The sequence below is a fragment of the Chelonia mydas genome, chromosome 9, assembly GCF_015237465.2.
Source record: "Chelonia mydas isolate rCheMyd1 chromosome 9, rCheMyd1.pri.v2, whole genome shotgun sequence".
NCBI classification, from domain to species: Eukaryota; Metazoa; Chordata; order Testudines; family Cheloniidae; genus Chelonia; species Chelonia mydas.
In genome coordinates this window covers 101,499,945-101,516,984 of record NC_057855.1, presented here as the reverse complement: position 1 = coordinate 101,516,984, position 17,040 = coordinate 101,499,945, and the positions used below count along the sequence as shown (strand labels likewise).

The following is a 17,040-nucleotide window of genomic DNA, read 5'->3' as shown; positions in this document are numbered from 1 at the left end:
CGCAGAATACCTGTGCTTCCCTGCAGAAAATGAGCATGGGTGCAGTTTCTTTTTTTTTTTTTTTCGGGGAGGGGTTTGTCCCCACAGAGGTGAGACCTGGGAGGCACACACGGTTATGTGCCACTGCCCACCCACCCCCATTTCTGCAACTGCAGAGCTGCCCAGCTAATGGAGGCTGCATCTTGGCTCCAATGACTCTGCAGCTGAATACCACCTCTTGGGTCCTAGTGCAGTCGTGCTCCCCTTCTGTGTGCTGGGAGCTTTCCTGTTTTCGGTGCAACCATGAGTGCCAGCGGTGGAGTGAAGGAGGGCCGGGGGAAGAGGCAGGGGAGAAGGAAAGGGGGGGTGGGGAGAAGAAAAGGGGATAGGGGAATTGCGGGGAGAAGCCAGAGCCCAGCATGCAGCATCCCCTCAGCAGCAGCTGGCGCTCCCCCCTTAAGGAGGCCCATCAACCGTACACCTGAACCCCTCAAACAAGTCCCCCCCCCCCCGACACCTACCCCACCGAGCCCCAACCAGCTGCACCTGGACCTCCCTACTAAGCTCCCCACACTCAGACCCCTCCGCCAAGCCCAATCTCCCCACACCTAGACTCCCCTTCCCCCCGTGAGCCCCAATCACCTTCATCAGGATTCCCTGCAGTGCCACTGCCCCTGCACCCAGAACTCCGCAATGAGCCCCTGTGCATCCAGATCTCCCACTGAGTCACCCGCACCCAGACTGCCCCACAGTAAGCCCCTCCACACTTTGATCCTGCCCACCCACAGCAAGTGCACCTGGCACAGATGGCCAGGACCCTGTGGTGTTTCTTGGGCAGGCCCAGCTCTTGCACTGTGTCATGGTTGGGTGCAGCCTCACTGCCGAGTCCCTGTCCTGAGGGAGGTACGTCCTTCAGGGTGATCTCCCACCTCAAAGCAGCCAGTGGCCTGTGCTCCCAACTGCCATGCTGGAGCCACATTTATTTATTGACAAAAAATTTGCAGAATTTTAAAATACTGTGTGCTTAATTTTTTGGTGCATAATTCCTTCAGAAGTAAATATGTCTACCTTTATAAGCTTTGAGGTGGAGAATTTTTTACTCTTATTATTTCTCCAACAAGTTGACAAGCAAATCAAACACACACTAAAGGCAACATCCCACCTTAAAGTTCATTATCATTCAAGGCATTGAAATAAGTATCAGCTGAACCTCTTAATTATAGTAGACTGCAAGAAAACAGAAATGCTCCTTACACTGCCTTTCTCCTTTAGAGCATTGGCCAGATTACAATAGGCATCAGGGAAGTGTGGCTGTAGCTCAATAGCACGTCTGTAGGTGTCTATTGCCAGATCTATCAGTCCTTGCTCATAATACACACAGGCCAGGTTGCCATGCACAACTGCATGATTAGGACTCAGACTCAAGGCTCGTAAGTAGGCTGCTACAGCTCTGTAATGAGAGATGTGTGGTTAGTGTTCACATGGCCTATGTAAGATGACAGCAGAAAGTTATTTTTACATTTAACTTGGTCATAAAGGTAACCTACATAGACGAGAAAATAGGGTTTGTGCCTTTTGCTGCTTTGAGGTCAAGGCATGAAAAGTCTTGTCTACCCTGTAAGAATAAGGGCAACTGGAGAAAAAGAAGGATTATGACATTACAGAAACTAAAAGTGAAACCCATCTGAGGAGACAAGTGATTTATTCAGACTGTTTAAAAAGCTTTGCTTGCTTTTTTGTGACATCTATTTAATTAACAGACTTGGGAGAATGACACTCTGCTCCTATCAGTTAAGAGCCAAGAGAGCTTCTAATCCACATTGCAGTCATCAACAAATTCACGCACATCTCCAACCCCCAACAAAAAGGACTTGAAATCCCTAACATTTCTGAGGTAGACACACACAAAAACCAAATTCCCCTCACAGGTCTCCTTTGTGTATCAAACTAAAAAAGGATCAATTCCCCCTTCCCCACCTTCGCAAGTCATCTTTAAAGAAAAAAAATATAACTTTAAATATATTTCTACTACATTAAGAAAAATCAGTTGTGAATGTAAGGATCTCTAAAAGAAAGTAATACCTACCGAGATGTTTAATTCATGAAAACAAGATTTCTGTGGCCAACTAAGTATCAACTCTACAGAGCTAATGTGAAAAGGAACAAGGTGTTTAATGGACAAACTATGTAGCTTCTAGAAGTGGTCTAAGATGCTGCCCTTCTACACAAGGAATGCCTTTCCAGGCCACTACCCTTCTTGTCCAAATCCCTCCTCAAGCCCCCTTTGCCCATGAAACTAAGAAGAGTGTCATTTATACTGAAGATCCACACATTGATTATTTTTCCATAATGCTCTTGCCGTAAATAACCTTGTATTCTTCTGGTTCTCATCCCTGTTCCTTCTCATATACCCAGCCCCTACTGTTTTGTTACCTTCCCTTTTGTTAAATAGGTCAAGTTAAAATTAGACTATGTTTTTCAGGACAGAGTCCTTGTGATTAGTCTACAGTGTGCAGCTTTTAGCACATTTAGCATATTATATTTCTTGCCTTAAGAGGTACCCTGATCCAAGAGTATCTTCTCTTTTGCACACTAGTCCTCCTAAGGGGTATGTTTTACTTTTGCAACAATGCTACCTCAGCAGGCCATCTCATCAGCCAACTTTACAGTCTGTTTCCAATAGAGTCCCTTTGCATTATTTGCTTTATCTTACATTTATCTACATTGTACGTGAATAATCCCCACGTGGGATGAAATAAAGTGTTCTTTTTGCTTGTGATTACTTTTACTTTAGCAGCTATGCGGAACAGGAGATCTTGCTTTAAAAATGCTACTCTGACCTTTACAGCAAATTTATTTTGTCAAAATATATCAATTTAACACAACAAAGTGTTAAATTATGGCAAAGCATTCAATCTTATTATTGTAGCTCATCTTTCAATTATTCTGCCTCCTCATCCCCAACCCATGTGTCATTCCTTGCTCTGTTATGTCTAATTTAGATTGTAAACATGTATTAAGAATCTACCTTTTTTATTTGTCTGAAGATTATGCACACCCGTGCCTCTATATAAATAAAAATTTCATGTGGCTAAGAATCTTGATTCCTAAAAAATACATTAATTTAATAATGCATATACACAGTGGAACAGATCACCAAAAGGTAATCAACAAATCAGATATCTTTCTAAGAAACATGTTTTAATTTAACCACATATTATGGAGCTTCATATAGGAATTACTGGGTCAAATTCTAGGATCCGCATTGTGCAGGTGGCCAGAATAGAACATAATGTGCCTTTCAGGCCATCTATGAAATTCAAAAGCTGCAAGTCAGTCAATAGAAATTATAACCCTATTTATGAATTCAGACACAGTATGGTACATAGCACTAAAACACCACAACCTGGCTCTTTTCCCAGGAAAAAATTATGGACTAAAATTTTAGATTTATGTGTTCAGATTAACAATGATCGCACAAAACTAAAATGAGATTTTAGGCAGGTCAATGAAGATATCCATGCAATGTGTTGCAGCAGCCACAAATACTGCAATACATATGCTAGAGAATATTAAAAAAAAAAAAAAAAAAAAAATAGATAAAAGATTCTCAGCTGAATATAGTGCTCCATTTTAGTTGTCCTATCTCAGAAGTGGAAGAGTGTGTAGAGAAGAGCAGTAGCAAGTAGGATTTGAAGGTCTGGAATTAAGTTGATATAAAAAGCATATCAAATAAAATGGTGGACTATTTATCCTTTTCCATAAACCAGAAAAGACAAACAAACAAGGCATTCAAAATGAAGAAGGCTGAAAACTGAAAAAGAAAAAGCTGATAGCTATACAGGATTAAGGAACTCCCTTCCTCCTAAATCCAAAGTGATCTGAAAGTGGAAATATTTTATAAGCGGCTGGCCAACCATCAGGTACAGGCATTGTTGAACTAGACGGGCCAATTTTTTATTTTTTTTTTGACATGGCAATCATACATAACAACAAAGCTACTATTCTATGTGCTCTTCCCTGATCTTACAGCTCACAAATTTCAACCTGCGTAGTTAGAACTGGAAGACAGAGCCATCCTAAAGGCGCCACCATAATCCAGGAACCACCTTCCCAATAATAGTCAACTTGCAAATTCCTAGTTCGGCCTTTCAGAAAGAAACATCTCTGGTTACATGTGAACAAATAACTATCTATGGTACTTATTGACCCCTCACCACACTAGTATGAGAGCATCACAATCTTTAATGTATTTATCCTCACACCACCCTCTGAGAAGTAGGGCAGTGCTATTTTCCCCCTTTTACAAATGGAAAACTGAGGCACGGTGGTTTTTCCCAAGGTCACACAGGGAGTGTCTGAATGGAGGAGAGAACTGAACCCAGGTCTCCCAAGTCTGAAGCATGGAAAGGGCAAATTCAAGGAAGACCAAAAATGTTCTGCATAAAGCATCAACTCACATCTGTGTTATCACGCTGAAATTAAAACAAATGCGCACCAGCAGTCTGTCTTGTCCAGTATTCTGAGACAGAGGTCTGTACTGGATTCAGCAGTTATGGAATAAACAGTCCTCACAGAAAGTTTCTTCCTAGCCCCCATTGTAGGCTTCCTTATGCCTTGAAACACAAGGGTTTATATCTGTTTTAAAAAAAACCACCAAGAGTTTTAAGTCCTAACTTTTGTACCTCTGGATGGTCTCACTATCCACATCAATTCTGAAACTATTTAAAATTCTACACTCTTGCCTTCAACAGTATCCTGTGGCAGTGAAATAACTGTGCCATGCACATAACAGTATTTCCTTTTATTAGTTTTAAGTCTGCTGGCGAGGTTTTATTGAATTCACATCTCCTCTCATAATTACGCAGTTCCAATCTTAAGTCTTCACTTAGAAATTTCTCTAAGCCTTTTAATCACCAGCTTCTTATCACCAGCTTCTGAGCCCCCGCCACTAAGTTTTATTACACCATTTTGAAATAGGCTGTCCAGAACAGAACACAGTATTCCAGAGGCAAGAATACATTTGAACTCTACAACATATCTTCATAATTATCCTAACACCATTTCTTTTTTTGATAACCATTGCACACTGAGTGTCCAAAGATTGCCAAGCTATTTTTTCAAGTTTTTACATTTAATTTAAAGCCCAATAAGGTCTGAATATGAATAGATCAAATTATCCCTCCTAAATAGCATTGAAATTCACTGACAGTGAATTTAATTTGCCATCATCTTGCCCATTCCTTAAGCTACCTTAAATTGCTTGATCTTCTCTGGTCTTGATTAACCTAATAATTTGTGTCCTCAAAGATTATCTACCATTTTAACTCTGACTCTTCAAGATGACCACGTCTATGGATCCATACAGTAGGAAAAATGTTTATTCTCAGCAACTGAACTTGGAAGTTTCCAGAAAGCATTTGTACCCTGATTATATGTTCATGCATCCAATCTGAGGATAAGGGGGAGAAACCACTCCCTCACCAGTCAGGTCTTTCAGTGTAATCACGACTTTACTGTAAGGAGGAGGGCAGAGAACAGATTCCTGAAGGCAACCTTGAAGAAACATATACTATGCTAATTAACTATTCTTTAAACATGGCAAATAGTTGCCATGAAGTCTGAGGATTTTTTAAACAGTGAGGAAAGTCTGCTGTCCCAAACTGAGAACATCATCAAGGCTAAATCCAGAGTAATGTTGCATGGAAATATGGATGGATTGCAGGTAGCAGACCTGAATATCTCCACAATGGTGACATTTCTGAAACATGATATGGCTGTGTTAGATATTGTGGAACATGCTCTAACTTGGTACTGAAACTCCCACTGGTCCACAGCAAGAGAGTATGCTGAATAATTCACTGCAGCAGTGCCTGGATGAAACTGGATTAACTTCAATGATACAGACACTCTCAGGGTCCACATGTCCAGTAAAAGGCCCAGCACAAGACTAAATTTGATGATTAGGGTTGTACGTTCTGACTGAGAAATTGCTCATTTACCAAACATGGTGCCACCACACACAGACCAAGACAATGGACTTTGCCTCAGACATTAAGACTTGCTTCTGATGAACAGGGAGGAACTGGGAGTGAATCTGAAGGTGGAAGGCAATTTGGGTAAAAGTGATCACGAAATGACGATTTCTAATTCTAAGGACAGGAAGGAGAGAGCAGCAGAATAAGGTCAATGGACATCAGACAAACTCAGCATTGGTAGGTAAGGTCCTGTGGGAAGAAAAATCTAAGGGATAAAGGCATTCAGGAGAGCTGGCAGTTGCTCAAGGAGACAGTATTAAAAACACAACTGCAAGCTATCCTGATGAAAAGGAAAGATAGAAAGAACAGTAAGAGGTGAATATGGCTCCATCAGAAATGAAAAAGGAATCCTACAAAAACTGGAAACATGGACAAACTGCTAAGGCATACAAAAAAATAGCACAAGCATGAAAGGACAAAACCAGAAAGGCTAAGGCATAAAATGAGTTACACCTAACAAGGGACAAAAGGTAATAAAAAGAGGCACTTTAAATATATTCAGAGCAAGAGAGACAAAGGGAAACTGTAGGTCCTCTACTTAGTGGGAAAGGAGAGCTAATAATGGATGATATCAAGATGGCTGAGGTATTTAATGCCTCTTTTGCTTCAGTCTTCACTAAAAAGTGAAATGGTGACCAGATACTCAACACAATATTAACAAGGGGGAAGGAATGCAAGCCAAAATAGGGAAAGAACAGGTTAAAGAATATTTAGATAAGTTAAATACAAGTCCGCGGGGCCTGAGGAAATTCATCCTAGACTACTTAAGGAGCTAGCTGAAGCAGTCTCAGAACTAACACCAATTATCTTTGCAAACTCATGGAGGACACATGATGTCCCAGAGGACTCGAAATGGGCAAAACAGTACGTATCTTTAAAAAGGTGCATAAAGAGGACCCGGGGAATTATAGATCAGTTAGGCTAACTTCGATACCTAGTAAGGTACTGGAACCAGTTATTAAACAATTTGTAAACATCTAGAGGATAATAGGGTTACAAGGAATCGACAGCATGGTTTATCAAGACTGCATCATGCCAAACCAACTGAATTTCCTTCTTCTTTGACAGGGTTACTGGCCTGGAGGATAGAGAAAATGGAGTAGATGTGATATACCTTGATTTCCATAAGGCTTTTGACACAGTCCCACTTGACATTCTCATAAGCAAACTATGGAAATACGGTCTAGATCAGTGGTGGGCAAACTACGGCCCGTGGGAGCATCCTGCCTGGCCCCTGAGCTCCTGGCTGGGGAGGCTAGCCCCCAGCCCCTCCCCTGCTGTTCCCCCTCCCCTGCAGCCACCCAGGCAGCGCGGCTTGCACCTGCGCAGCTCCCAGGCTTTCCAATAAGCCAGTCCTGCCGCTCTGAGCGGAATGGTAAGGGGGCGGTGAGGGTTGGATAAGGGGCAGTCAGTTCTGGGGGGCAGTCAAGGGGCAGAGCGGTTGGATGGGGTGGAAGTTTGGGAGCAGTCAGGGGATGGGGAACAGGGGGGCAGTCTGATAGGCATAGGAGTCCGGGGGGGGGGGGGGGGGGGGCAGATAGGGGTCAGGGGAGGTTGGATAGGGGGTGGGGGCGGTCAGGAAACAAGGAGCAGGGGGAGTTGGATGGGTCGGGGGATTCGGGGGGGGGGGGGGGGGGGGGCGGCGCAGTCAGGGAGCAGGAAGTGGGAGGGGTCGGAGGCCAGCCTGTTTGGGGACGCACAGCCTTCCCTATCTGGCCCTCCATACAGTTTTGCAACCCTGATATCTAGATGAAGTTACTATAAGGTGGGTTCACAACTGGTTGAAAAAGACTACGCAAAGAGTAATCATCAGTGGCTTGCTGTCAAACTGGGAGGGTGTATATAGTGGGGTTCTATAGGGGTCAGTCCTGTCTTATGCAATATTTTTCATTAATAATTACTTGGTTAACGAGTGGAGAGTATGCTTATAAAATGTGCAGATGACACCAAGCCAGAAGGGGTTGCAAGCACTTTGGAGGGCAGGATTAGATTCAAACCGACTGACAAATTAGAGAACTGGTCTGAAATCAACAAGGGGAAATTCAGCAAGGTGCAAAGGACTACACTTAGCAAGGAAAACATCAAATGCACAACTACAAAGTGAAGAATAACTGGTTAGGTGGCAGTACCAATGAAAAGAATCTGGGGGTTATAGTGCACTAGAAGTTGAATGAGTCTACCATGTGATGCAGTTATGAAAAAGGCTAACATTCAGGGGCATATTAACATGAGTATTGTATATAAGACACAGGAAGTAATTCTCCCACCCTATTTGGCGCTCGTGATGCCTCAGCTGCAGTAGTGTGCCAATTCTGGGCACCACACTTTAGGAACGATGTGGACAAAATGGAGAGAGTTCATAAGAGAGCAACAGGAAATGATAAAAGTTTAGAAAACATGACCTATGACTATGAGGAAAGGTTGAAGTAAAATCCGGGCGTGTTTAGTTTTGAGAAAAGGAGACTGAGTGGGGACCTGATATTGTTAAGCACTGTTAGAGGACAATGGTTGTCCTCCATATCTACTGAAGGCAGGACAAATAGTAACGGGCATAATTTTCAGCAAGGGAGACTTAGGTTAGATATTAGGAAAAGGTTTAACTATCTGGGTAGTTAATTTCTCAAATAGGCTTCCAAGGGAGGTTGTGGAATACCCATCACTGAATATTGGACAAACACCTGTCAGGGATGGTCTAGACCAGGGGTCTCAAAGTCCCGGCCAGCGGGCCAGCTGCAGCCCAAGAACCTCTCCAATGTGGCCTGTGGGGCTCCAGCAATTTTGGGGCCAGGTCTCTCTCTTGGCCCTGCCTGCCGCCCCAGTGCATTCCCACCCTGCCTGTCCCCCGGGCGATTTAAAACGGCCTGGGGCCCCGCTCACCACTGGCAGTGCAGCGGAGCTGAGCAGCTTCCTGCGCGCTTGCTCCACATGGCTGCCAGCCTCTCCCTGCGGCCCTGGGGCAGGGCTGTGCCTCCGCACGCTGCCCCCGCCCCAAGCGCCCCTGCAGCCAATGGGAAGCTGCAGGGGTGGTGCCTGGGGGCAGCAGCACACAGAGGCCTCCCCAGCCTGCCCCGCCTTGGAGCCCCAGGTAAGCACCACACCCCAACCCCCTCCCAGAGCCTGCACCTGCACCCCTACCCCATCCCCACACAATCCCTCCTGCCCCCAAACTCCCTCCCAGAGCCTGCAACCCCACCCCCTCCTCCTGCATCCAGCACCCAAACCCCATCCCAGAGCCTGCACCCCAGATCCTCTCCCCCACACCCCTTCCCAGAGCCCAACCTCTCACCCCTTCTGCACCCCAATCCCCTACCCTAGACCTCCTCCCCCACCCAAACTCCCTCCCAAAGCCTTAGGCAGGCGTGGGGCGGAGTTTTGGGGGGGGGGGGTGGGGGGTTCTGGGCATCATGAGTGACATTATTGCCCCACTGGGCGGATTTGAGGACTGGCACTAAGGTAAATTAAGTTTGAGACCCCTGGTCTAGACTCTAGATTTACTTGGTTCTGCCTCAGCACAGGGGCCTGGACTTTATGACCTCTTGAGGTCCCTTCCAGCCCTACACTTCTATGAACACAAGTCATCTAGAATGGAGCAGGAAAGTCTCAATGGGGAAAAGAAAAAAAAAATAAAAAAAGGCAAAGCAGAACTAAAGTTTTGGCAAATAGCCTAACTACACTGTATTAATAAAAATGAGGTGAAAGCTTTAGATCTCACAAGAAGGATACCAACAGGAGTAGTGACAGACAAGGCTAAATTTCTGCTCTCCAGGAAGCTCAAAGCTTGCATATAAAGAGCATATGTTTCTCCTTGAATTGCAGTCTTTACAGGCAATGCTTGAAGTAAGAAAAGCTTTCTAAATTAGGAGTCCTAATACATGTTTGGTTAAGCATCTGATTGGCTGCTGAAGGGATGTTATATGCTTACCTGTCAAATATCCTTGCCTCCTTCAGAACATTCCCCAAATTGATGTAAGCATCCAAGAAGTTTGGGTCAAGTGTCACAGCCTGAAGATATTAAAAAAGGTAACTTACAAGCTTTGAACAGTACACTAAGAAACCCAAACTTAATAGTTTTTTTAATGTATATAACCCAATTTGTAAGCAGTTATTTAAAGGATTCTATAAAACTAATGAGTAAGGAAGATTAAAGGTAAGCATAAAATGCTAATATACACAACATATTTCTGCATGCTTTCTGGAGTGAATTTAGCACTTGTGAAAGATGCTGGACTGACAACAGTGAGGACTGAAGTCCAATTTTTATCCACAGAACACACCACAGTACAAGCTCTCCTAAACTGGCCTACCAATATATCAACCCTGACCTAGTTGTCTCCATGTTCATGCAATCCCTCGCCTGGCAAAATGGATTCCAACAGATGCCAATTGTGGTTGTTTTAGGTTATAAAATAAAAAACTAACATCTTTAATCATGCAGTATTCTTGGTATTCGCAAGATCATATGGGGGGGGTCACTTCATCACACAATGATGCTGAAGCACAGCTATTCTGCGTGAGGGAGCAACAGACAACAGCGTTTACAGCTTTACAACTAGTAGGACTTAATGAAAAGGAGTACTTGTGGCACCTTAGAGACTAACCAATTTATTTGAGCATGAGCTTTCGTGAGCTACAGCTCACTTCACTCCTTTTCTTTTTGCGAATACAGACTAACACAGCTGTTACTCTGAAACCTGTCATTATGTAAGACTTAATGGAAATCCTAGAAAAGTGTTTGAGTGAATCACTCATGCACATTTTGGTGTGAATCCCTTTTTATAAGGGACTATTTTCCTCAACCCCACAGTTGTGCCCCAAAGATTTGTTTGAAGTTGGGTTTACTCTACTTTACCCCCACCAATGTAACGCTATGATTTCTCTACCTGTTTTAGGAAACAACCCTCCTGTACTTACACAGCTAAGAAATGCAATCCATATCCCTCACCTGTGGCAAAATACTGAGCCACCTACAATTTTTTTTAGATGCTATAGAGAAAGAGTCAGTACAAGAGTAAAAGAGAGCAAATATTGTATTGGTCTTTAGAAGGCTATTCTAGCAAGTTCATATCTGGTACATTATTTTACTAGGAACTGAAAGTATGATAATAAGTTAAAGATACAAAATACAGAATGTAGATGTAACATTAGATTTTAGATAAGCATTTGACAGACTAAAAACTTAAAGGTCACTCATATGAAAACTACCACATGGACTAAAAATGGCTGAATGATCATAATTGCTGTTTGTGATCCTGGTTTATGTCACAGAGGCCAAGAAAAAATTGTTGTGTAGGATATATAAGGACTGGATTTAGACCATTAAGGAATCTGAAGAGAAACAACACATTATCAGGTTATACTAACTGGGAGGTGTTGCACACTAGCAAGAGCAGGAATTATACATAAGAATCTAGAGGTAGAAACACGGGCAGGAAACAATATTTAACATCGTGGGAAAATGCAATTAGTACATCTGTTTGAAGTAACTTTCCTAAGCTGTTCAGTGGAAATACTTGGAAACAGCAAACTGAAGAAAACTACTTTAACAGGAAATTGTACTAGCAAACTTTATTTAAGAGTGCTCAGATACTACCAGGATGACATTTTAGAAATGCTTGTAAGAAAGCAGTTCTCACAGGAGTTAGAGATGGAAAAAGGCTATTAAAGTCATTTACCACATGCTCTGTCAGAGCAGAATTTTTCCACCTTTGATAATTCCTTATTACAGCAATTCTAAAACATCACTCCAGTGTTAACTTGGCAGCATAACACGTGAATAAGTATTTCATGAGTTAAGTTATACCAATAATTAACAATATACCACATTGGGTAGTAGTATATGCAGACCTGAATACTTCTACCAGCTAGAAAAGTACTTATGTCTATGTACATAATTCTTCGCTCACTAGAATTAACTGAAGAACATGACAGGCGTAAACAGTTACCTTTTCAAAGTGATGAATGGCGAGCCAAATTTCTCCTTGAGCATTGAAAACACACCCAAGATTACTCCATGCTACTGCAAAGTTTGGCTGAGTCTCAATTGCTTTCAAGTAACAGGCCTTGAAACAGTTAAGAAGAAAGATAGAGAGGAAGGGGAATATTTGTAAAAAGAAAAACGAGAAAAAAAAAACAATTGTCAGTATTCCTTCTCTAACCAGCCAAAAGTGATCCTGCAGTATAGGCTAGCTTGCGCCAAAACTAATGCACTGTAAACAGCTGGCTGATCCTGCGCCAGCGCAAACCAAAACCTAAGTGCAAGCCCACCATTTTTCAGTTACGCTGATCTTTAGGTAATATGCCTTCAGAAACCAATTCACCTGTTAGTACAGAATTGAGGATTTTGCTTCCAAATCATTTCTAGTTCTGACTTGTCCGTCACATCTAGGAGTCAAGAATTTACTCCATAAAGCAACTGCTTTCCCTTGGATAAAAAGGTCTTAAGTCAGGAAAAATGTATATGATTTTAAAAGTACTCTGAAGATATGGATATAAAATGTTTTTAAAAAAAAATCTAGAAGAAAACTACTGAAAATGGCATTAACACTTTTGAAGGCTTACCTGTTCTTTTCCCTGAGTCAGAAGTTACATGCAAGTTGTATTTTATTCTGCTATTTCTACTCACAACTCCTCCCTCTTGAATATATTTTGACTGAGTTATCGCAGCTTCAAAACCTCAAATAACAGAATTGCATGAAGGTTTAGGTCCCTGTAATGCAAGCGCAAGAAGTCGCTGGCGCATCCTAACAGCACGCCGCCACGCTATCGCTGCAAATTGCTGTGCTACGTAGAATGCCCCAAGATAGAGTGAACGGCCAACCAGAATCATTAATCTACCAGACAGGCCCATGTAGAAACTTCCATGTTAAATTTGACATCTGGACTAAATGAACAGTGACCCGATTTTATCTAAAAGAGTATGGCATGGAGCTCAGACAGCCGCCCAATCAGAGATTAATCATCTAGTCAACCGTTCACAAGGGCTTACTCGCACGCAATGCGCGTTACCGCTGCGCAGCCTTTGCGCTACTGCAGGATCACAGCGCATCATCAGAAGAGCAGAACGCTGCAATCCAAACAAAGAAGAAAAAAAGGAAAAAATGAACAACCAGAAGAGTTAGAAGATTTTACTATAAACTATTTCCAATTATTATTTCTTTTTTTTTTTTAAATATCTTAATTTACTTTTACTTTATTTCTTTGAAAGAATTGTGGCTAGTAGTATAAAACATTCTCTTACATTACTTGCTTGTAAATAAAATATTTTAAGCTGTTTCTGAAGCCACAAGACAGAAGATTCAGGCATGGAGGCAAATGGTTTTGCTGTGGCAGTTACAAACCCGTTACCATATTTCTCATCATGTGACTTTTCGGTGCGTTCCTTGCTGGAAGAGGAGGAGGAGGTGTGTGTCTGCCCTAGATCCAGGCCTCGAGCTCCCTTCAGCGAGGCACCTTACGCATGGAATAGGAGGTTTCACCCACCTGAAACCTTCTAAATACAATATCAGTGGTGAAAAACCAAAAACAAGAGAGAAAATAAAACAAGATCATTAGTAAAAGTTCAACAAAGCAATTGAAATTCTCTGGATATGTCTAACATGGGAATGAGAACAATCTGTAACATAGGAGTCATGCAGAAGGGAGAGGATTAATCAGGGCTATTGCATACAGCAGGGACTTTTTTTTTTGGGAAGAAAGGCTCTGAAATGTCTACCAAGAAATTAAGTTTTGGTTCAAACTGTAAGGAATTTGCTGGCTTGATCTTTCAAATGCACTGATAACCAAAGAAATACATTGCAATTTACTCAAGATTTTTCTTGCTCAGTGAGTTCTCAGAAAAAACAGAACAACTTTCAGACTAGGTGTCTCCAGAGCTCTGAAACAAAGAGGTCAGCAACCTAAGGCAGGCGCAGTGTCTTGGCCTATACCAGTCACACTAAAGCTGCAGTGAAGTGCAATGCATGTTAGCTGTCCACTTGGTGGGCTGAGAACCAAGTGTCTCAAAGACATTTATAATTGGTGAACTACTATTTCAGAATCTGTCCAGCTCAGATCTGACCAACTGTGAATTATGCTGGTCTAGACAAGTATGCATCCGAGTTGTCAGAAAAAAATATGAACAATGCACTTTGAAGAGGCACTCCCCCTACCCCATAATAGATGGTGCTAAAAGCAATATCCCTCCCCAGATGGTGCTGCAGCCAAACAGACAGCTACACTGTTCATACACTCCACTTGTTAGCATGCGCGTGGGGCTTGGAGTGACCGACGTGGAGTCCAAAGTCACTCTGGTTTCTCCACACTCCTCACCCCTGCAGCGCGGACGCGTAAGGTGGCTTGTAACAAGACCATTTTGTTTTGCAATCAAAGTTTTAAATATGTCAAGAGCTTTAAAACCCATCTTGGTATTCAAATTCTCAGTTTGGGAAACACAGACTGCTAGAAGCCACCTTTCCACTTTAGCAAGTTTTCTTTCAATCAGTTCATTTCCCAAACAAACCAGCTTTGTCCTTCTGATGCTTTATTTGGGGGAAGACATGGAAGCACAAGTTTAGGGGATGATGATAGTTTATTAGCCTTTCTTCCACTATAAAGGTGAGGGGAAAGGTTAAAGAATAAAATCTTTAAAAGCCAATATTACAGAGTAACATTTGGATAAGGTTCTTCTCCACTTACAAGCTGCAAAGGACTTTAGAAGAGCAGCATTTTCAATAGCACCTGCATTGTATAGGAATCTCGAGCTAAATCACAGGCTCTCTGCTTGGCACCAGCAGGCAAGCCTCAGATTTGAAGGAATGTTATTTATTTCCAGATAAGATCATGGTGAAGGCCCTGCCCAAGACTTCAGAATGATATCAGATAGTCTAGTTCAGCAGAAAGACTCAGTAATGTTCCGTTTCTTGTTTTAAACCAACATTTAACATAGACGTGCCACATCTTGCCCTGCAACTACGCTGGGGCAATTCAGTGCCTTCAGTTTTCGGCAGTTTCTCAGATTGTTTGCAGATCAACGCAGATTTGAAGACTTGGTGAAAAGTTCAAGTTTTCAAAACATTGACGTTTAAATGTATTCTACTGAACACCTACCTTGGCTTCTTCCAAGCGACCCAGGGCTTTGAGCAGGTTCCCCAGGTCACTACGAACACAGTACAAGTCCTGAAAATCAAAGTCATGTTATCAGCAGCTGCACTTGGGAGTGAAGAGACCTCAAAGCTCTTCAGAGAGATCTTATGAAAGTGCTTAGACTTCTCTAATCCCCAAGTGCTCATTGTTTTCTATTGTACCGTTCAAGACCCTTCGTAACCAACTAGATGAAGCCTAATGACTTTGCTAGACCTCAAATCTTTGATGTAGTGCGTAATCAAACTGTTAAACAGTAATATGGTGATTCCTATAAAGAGAAGCACCCAATTAATCCAATTCATAATAATGGAAAAACACCAACAGCAAACAAAGAAAATAAGTTTTTAGGTCTCATTTTTGTATGAGGGTCACAATTCTTTTGAGCAGTAGTGAAAATAATTTTGGGAGAAACTGTATCATAAAAATCTACCTTAGTTCTCAAGCGCATCACCCTAATCATACCTTCACAATTATCTGTGCTTTGTTCAGATTCTGTTGTGATGGGACCTTAAGTACCTAGACAGAAAGTAACCCTGCCTCCAAGGCAGCGTTTATTTTCCACTTTTGTTCATTTGGTAGTTTGTCCCATTTCACCTGCTTCGCTGACCCTATTTTATCATTTTCTTACTTTCACCGTAACCAGAGCCAGGACTCAGAACTAAAGTATAAAATTGGCAGCAAATGGGAGGACCAGGAGAGGAAGGCACCTCCAGTGTCTACTCCCCAGAAAGATACACATTTTAAACTTGTTTTACATTGAGAAGAATGCATTTGTATAAGAAAACAATAGTACAGTATTCCTGAACAGCACACAAGCCGACTGTTCTGCAATGAGGAAAGCTAAACCTAACGGAATTTTTTACCAGAGGTTATTTTTATCAAATAAAATAATGGTTTTTAACCACCCCAGCAAAAAGCCAGTTAGAAAATACCTTACACTTGGACTATTTTAAAAACAGTTTCATTAATATACACCACATTACACTTAGTTTTAGTTACATATTCAAATCGTGGTTACACAAGACAGTATATGTGGATTAATTTACAGATGTACAAATAAAGTAAAACTGAGTGGGGATAATACTAATATATGTATTTATAATAACTGATCAGAATATCTGCATACATTTTGCTTCAGTACTCTCTCAGGGAATTTATACATGTCATGACTCATTTCAGTTTTCAATATTATATACACAAAAGTCAAAAACATTTGATTATATGAAAACAAAAATGCAGAGTTGTAGGCCTGAAGCACTAAGCAATCAGAAGCATGCACAGTTGCAGACTACCAGTCCAGGTCCTATTGGCCATGCAGCATAATACAGCAGAAAACTAACTCCGAACCTACTCCTCAGTTCTGAAGGGATGTATCTAAAGTTTGAAATTATTTGTTCTACGCTTGCTGAACTTCTGGATACTACCAATTATTTTTGGCAGATTCCTGGTTTAAACCAATATTTATCAGGGCCCTGTCCTAAATTAGTTTTTCCCCAGGGAAACTGATAACCCTGATCCAGTAACCAATTGTCCCATTGCAGTCAGCAGGGCTGTATGAAGTATTTGGAGAGCACAATGCAGACCAGACGTCAGCTCAGGCCTAATTTTAAACCCTGAAACGAACCTGAAGCAAGCACAACCCAATGCAAATCCCAGCTGAGTGTGTTGAGGCATTTATAGAACTGACCCAAACATGACCCTTTCCCCCCAAACTCCTGTCAGCATGGTCTCCTCGTCCTTGGGGTTTGGCCTGGTAGGGGTTTCCTACTCCCCTTGCCCACGGAGTTGACATGACAGCTGCTGCATGCCCTGCTCCTGCTGGCTACCATGGCCTCACTGTACTGTGCATGATGTGGCGTGAGAAGTGCTACAGTATTACTCCACAGAGAGATTGTAGTGGCCA

The 17,040-nt window shown here is 42.2% G+C and overlaps 1 protein-coding gene across 5 annotated transcripts in view; it reads right to left on the bottom strand.

Moving 5' to 3' along the window:
- Window positions 1-17,040, bottom strand: part of OGT (O-linked N-acetylglucosamine (GlcNAc) transferase) — a 76,916-nt gene that overhangs the window by 49,413 nt on the left and 10,463 nt on the right. For 4 of the 5 annotated variants that reach the window (XM_037909743.2, XM_037909744.2, XM_043521927.1 and 1 more), the window contains exons 4-7: window positions 15,102-15,170; window positions 11,960-12,076; window positions 9,940-10,019; window positions 1,234-1,429 (exon numbers count right to left, since the gene is read on the bottom strand). In XM_037909743.2, the coding sequence (XP_037765671.1) occupies window positions 1,234-1,429; window positions 9,940-10,019; window positions 11,960-12,076; window positions 15,102-15,170 (462 nt within the window). The other variant, XM_037909746.2, reaches the window with a different exon arrangement.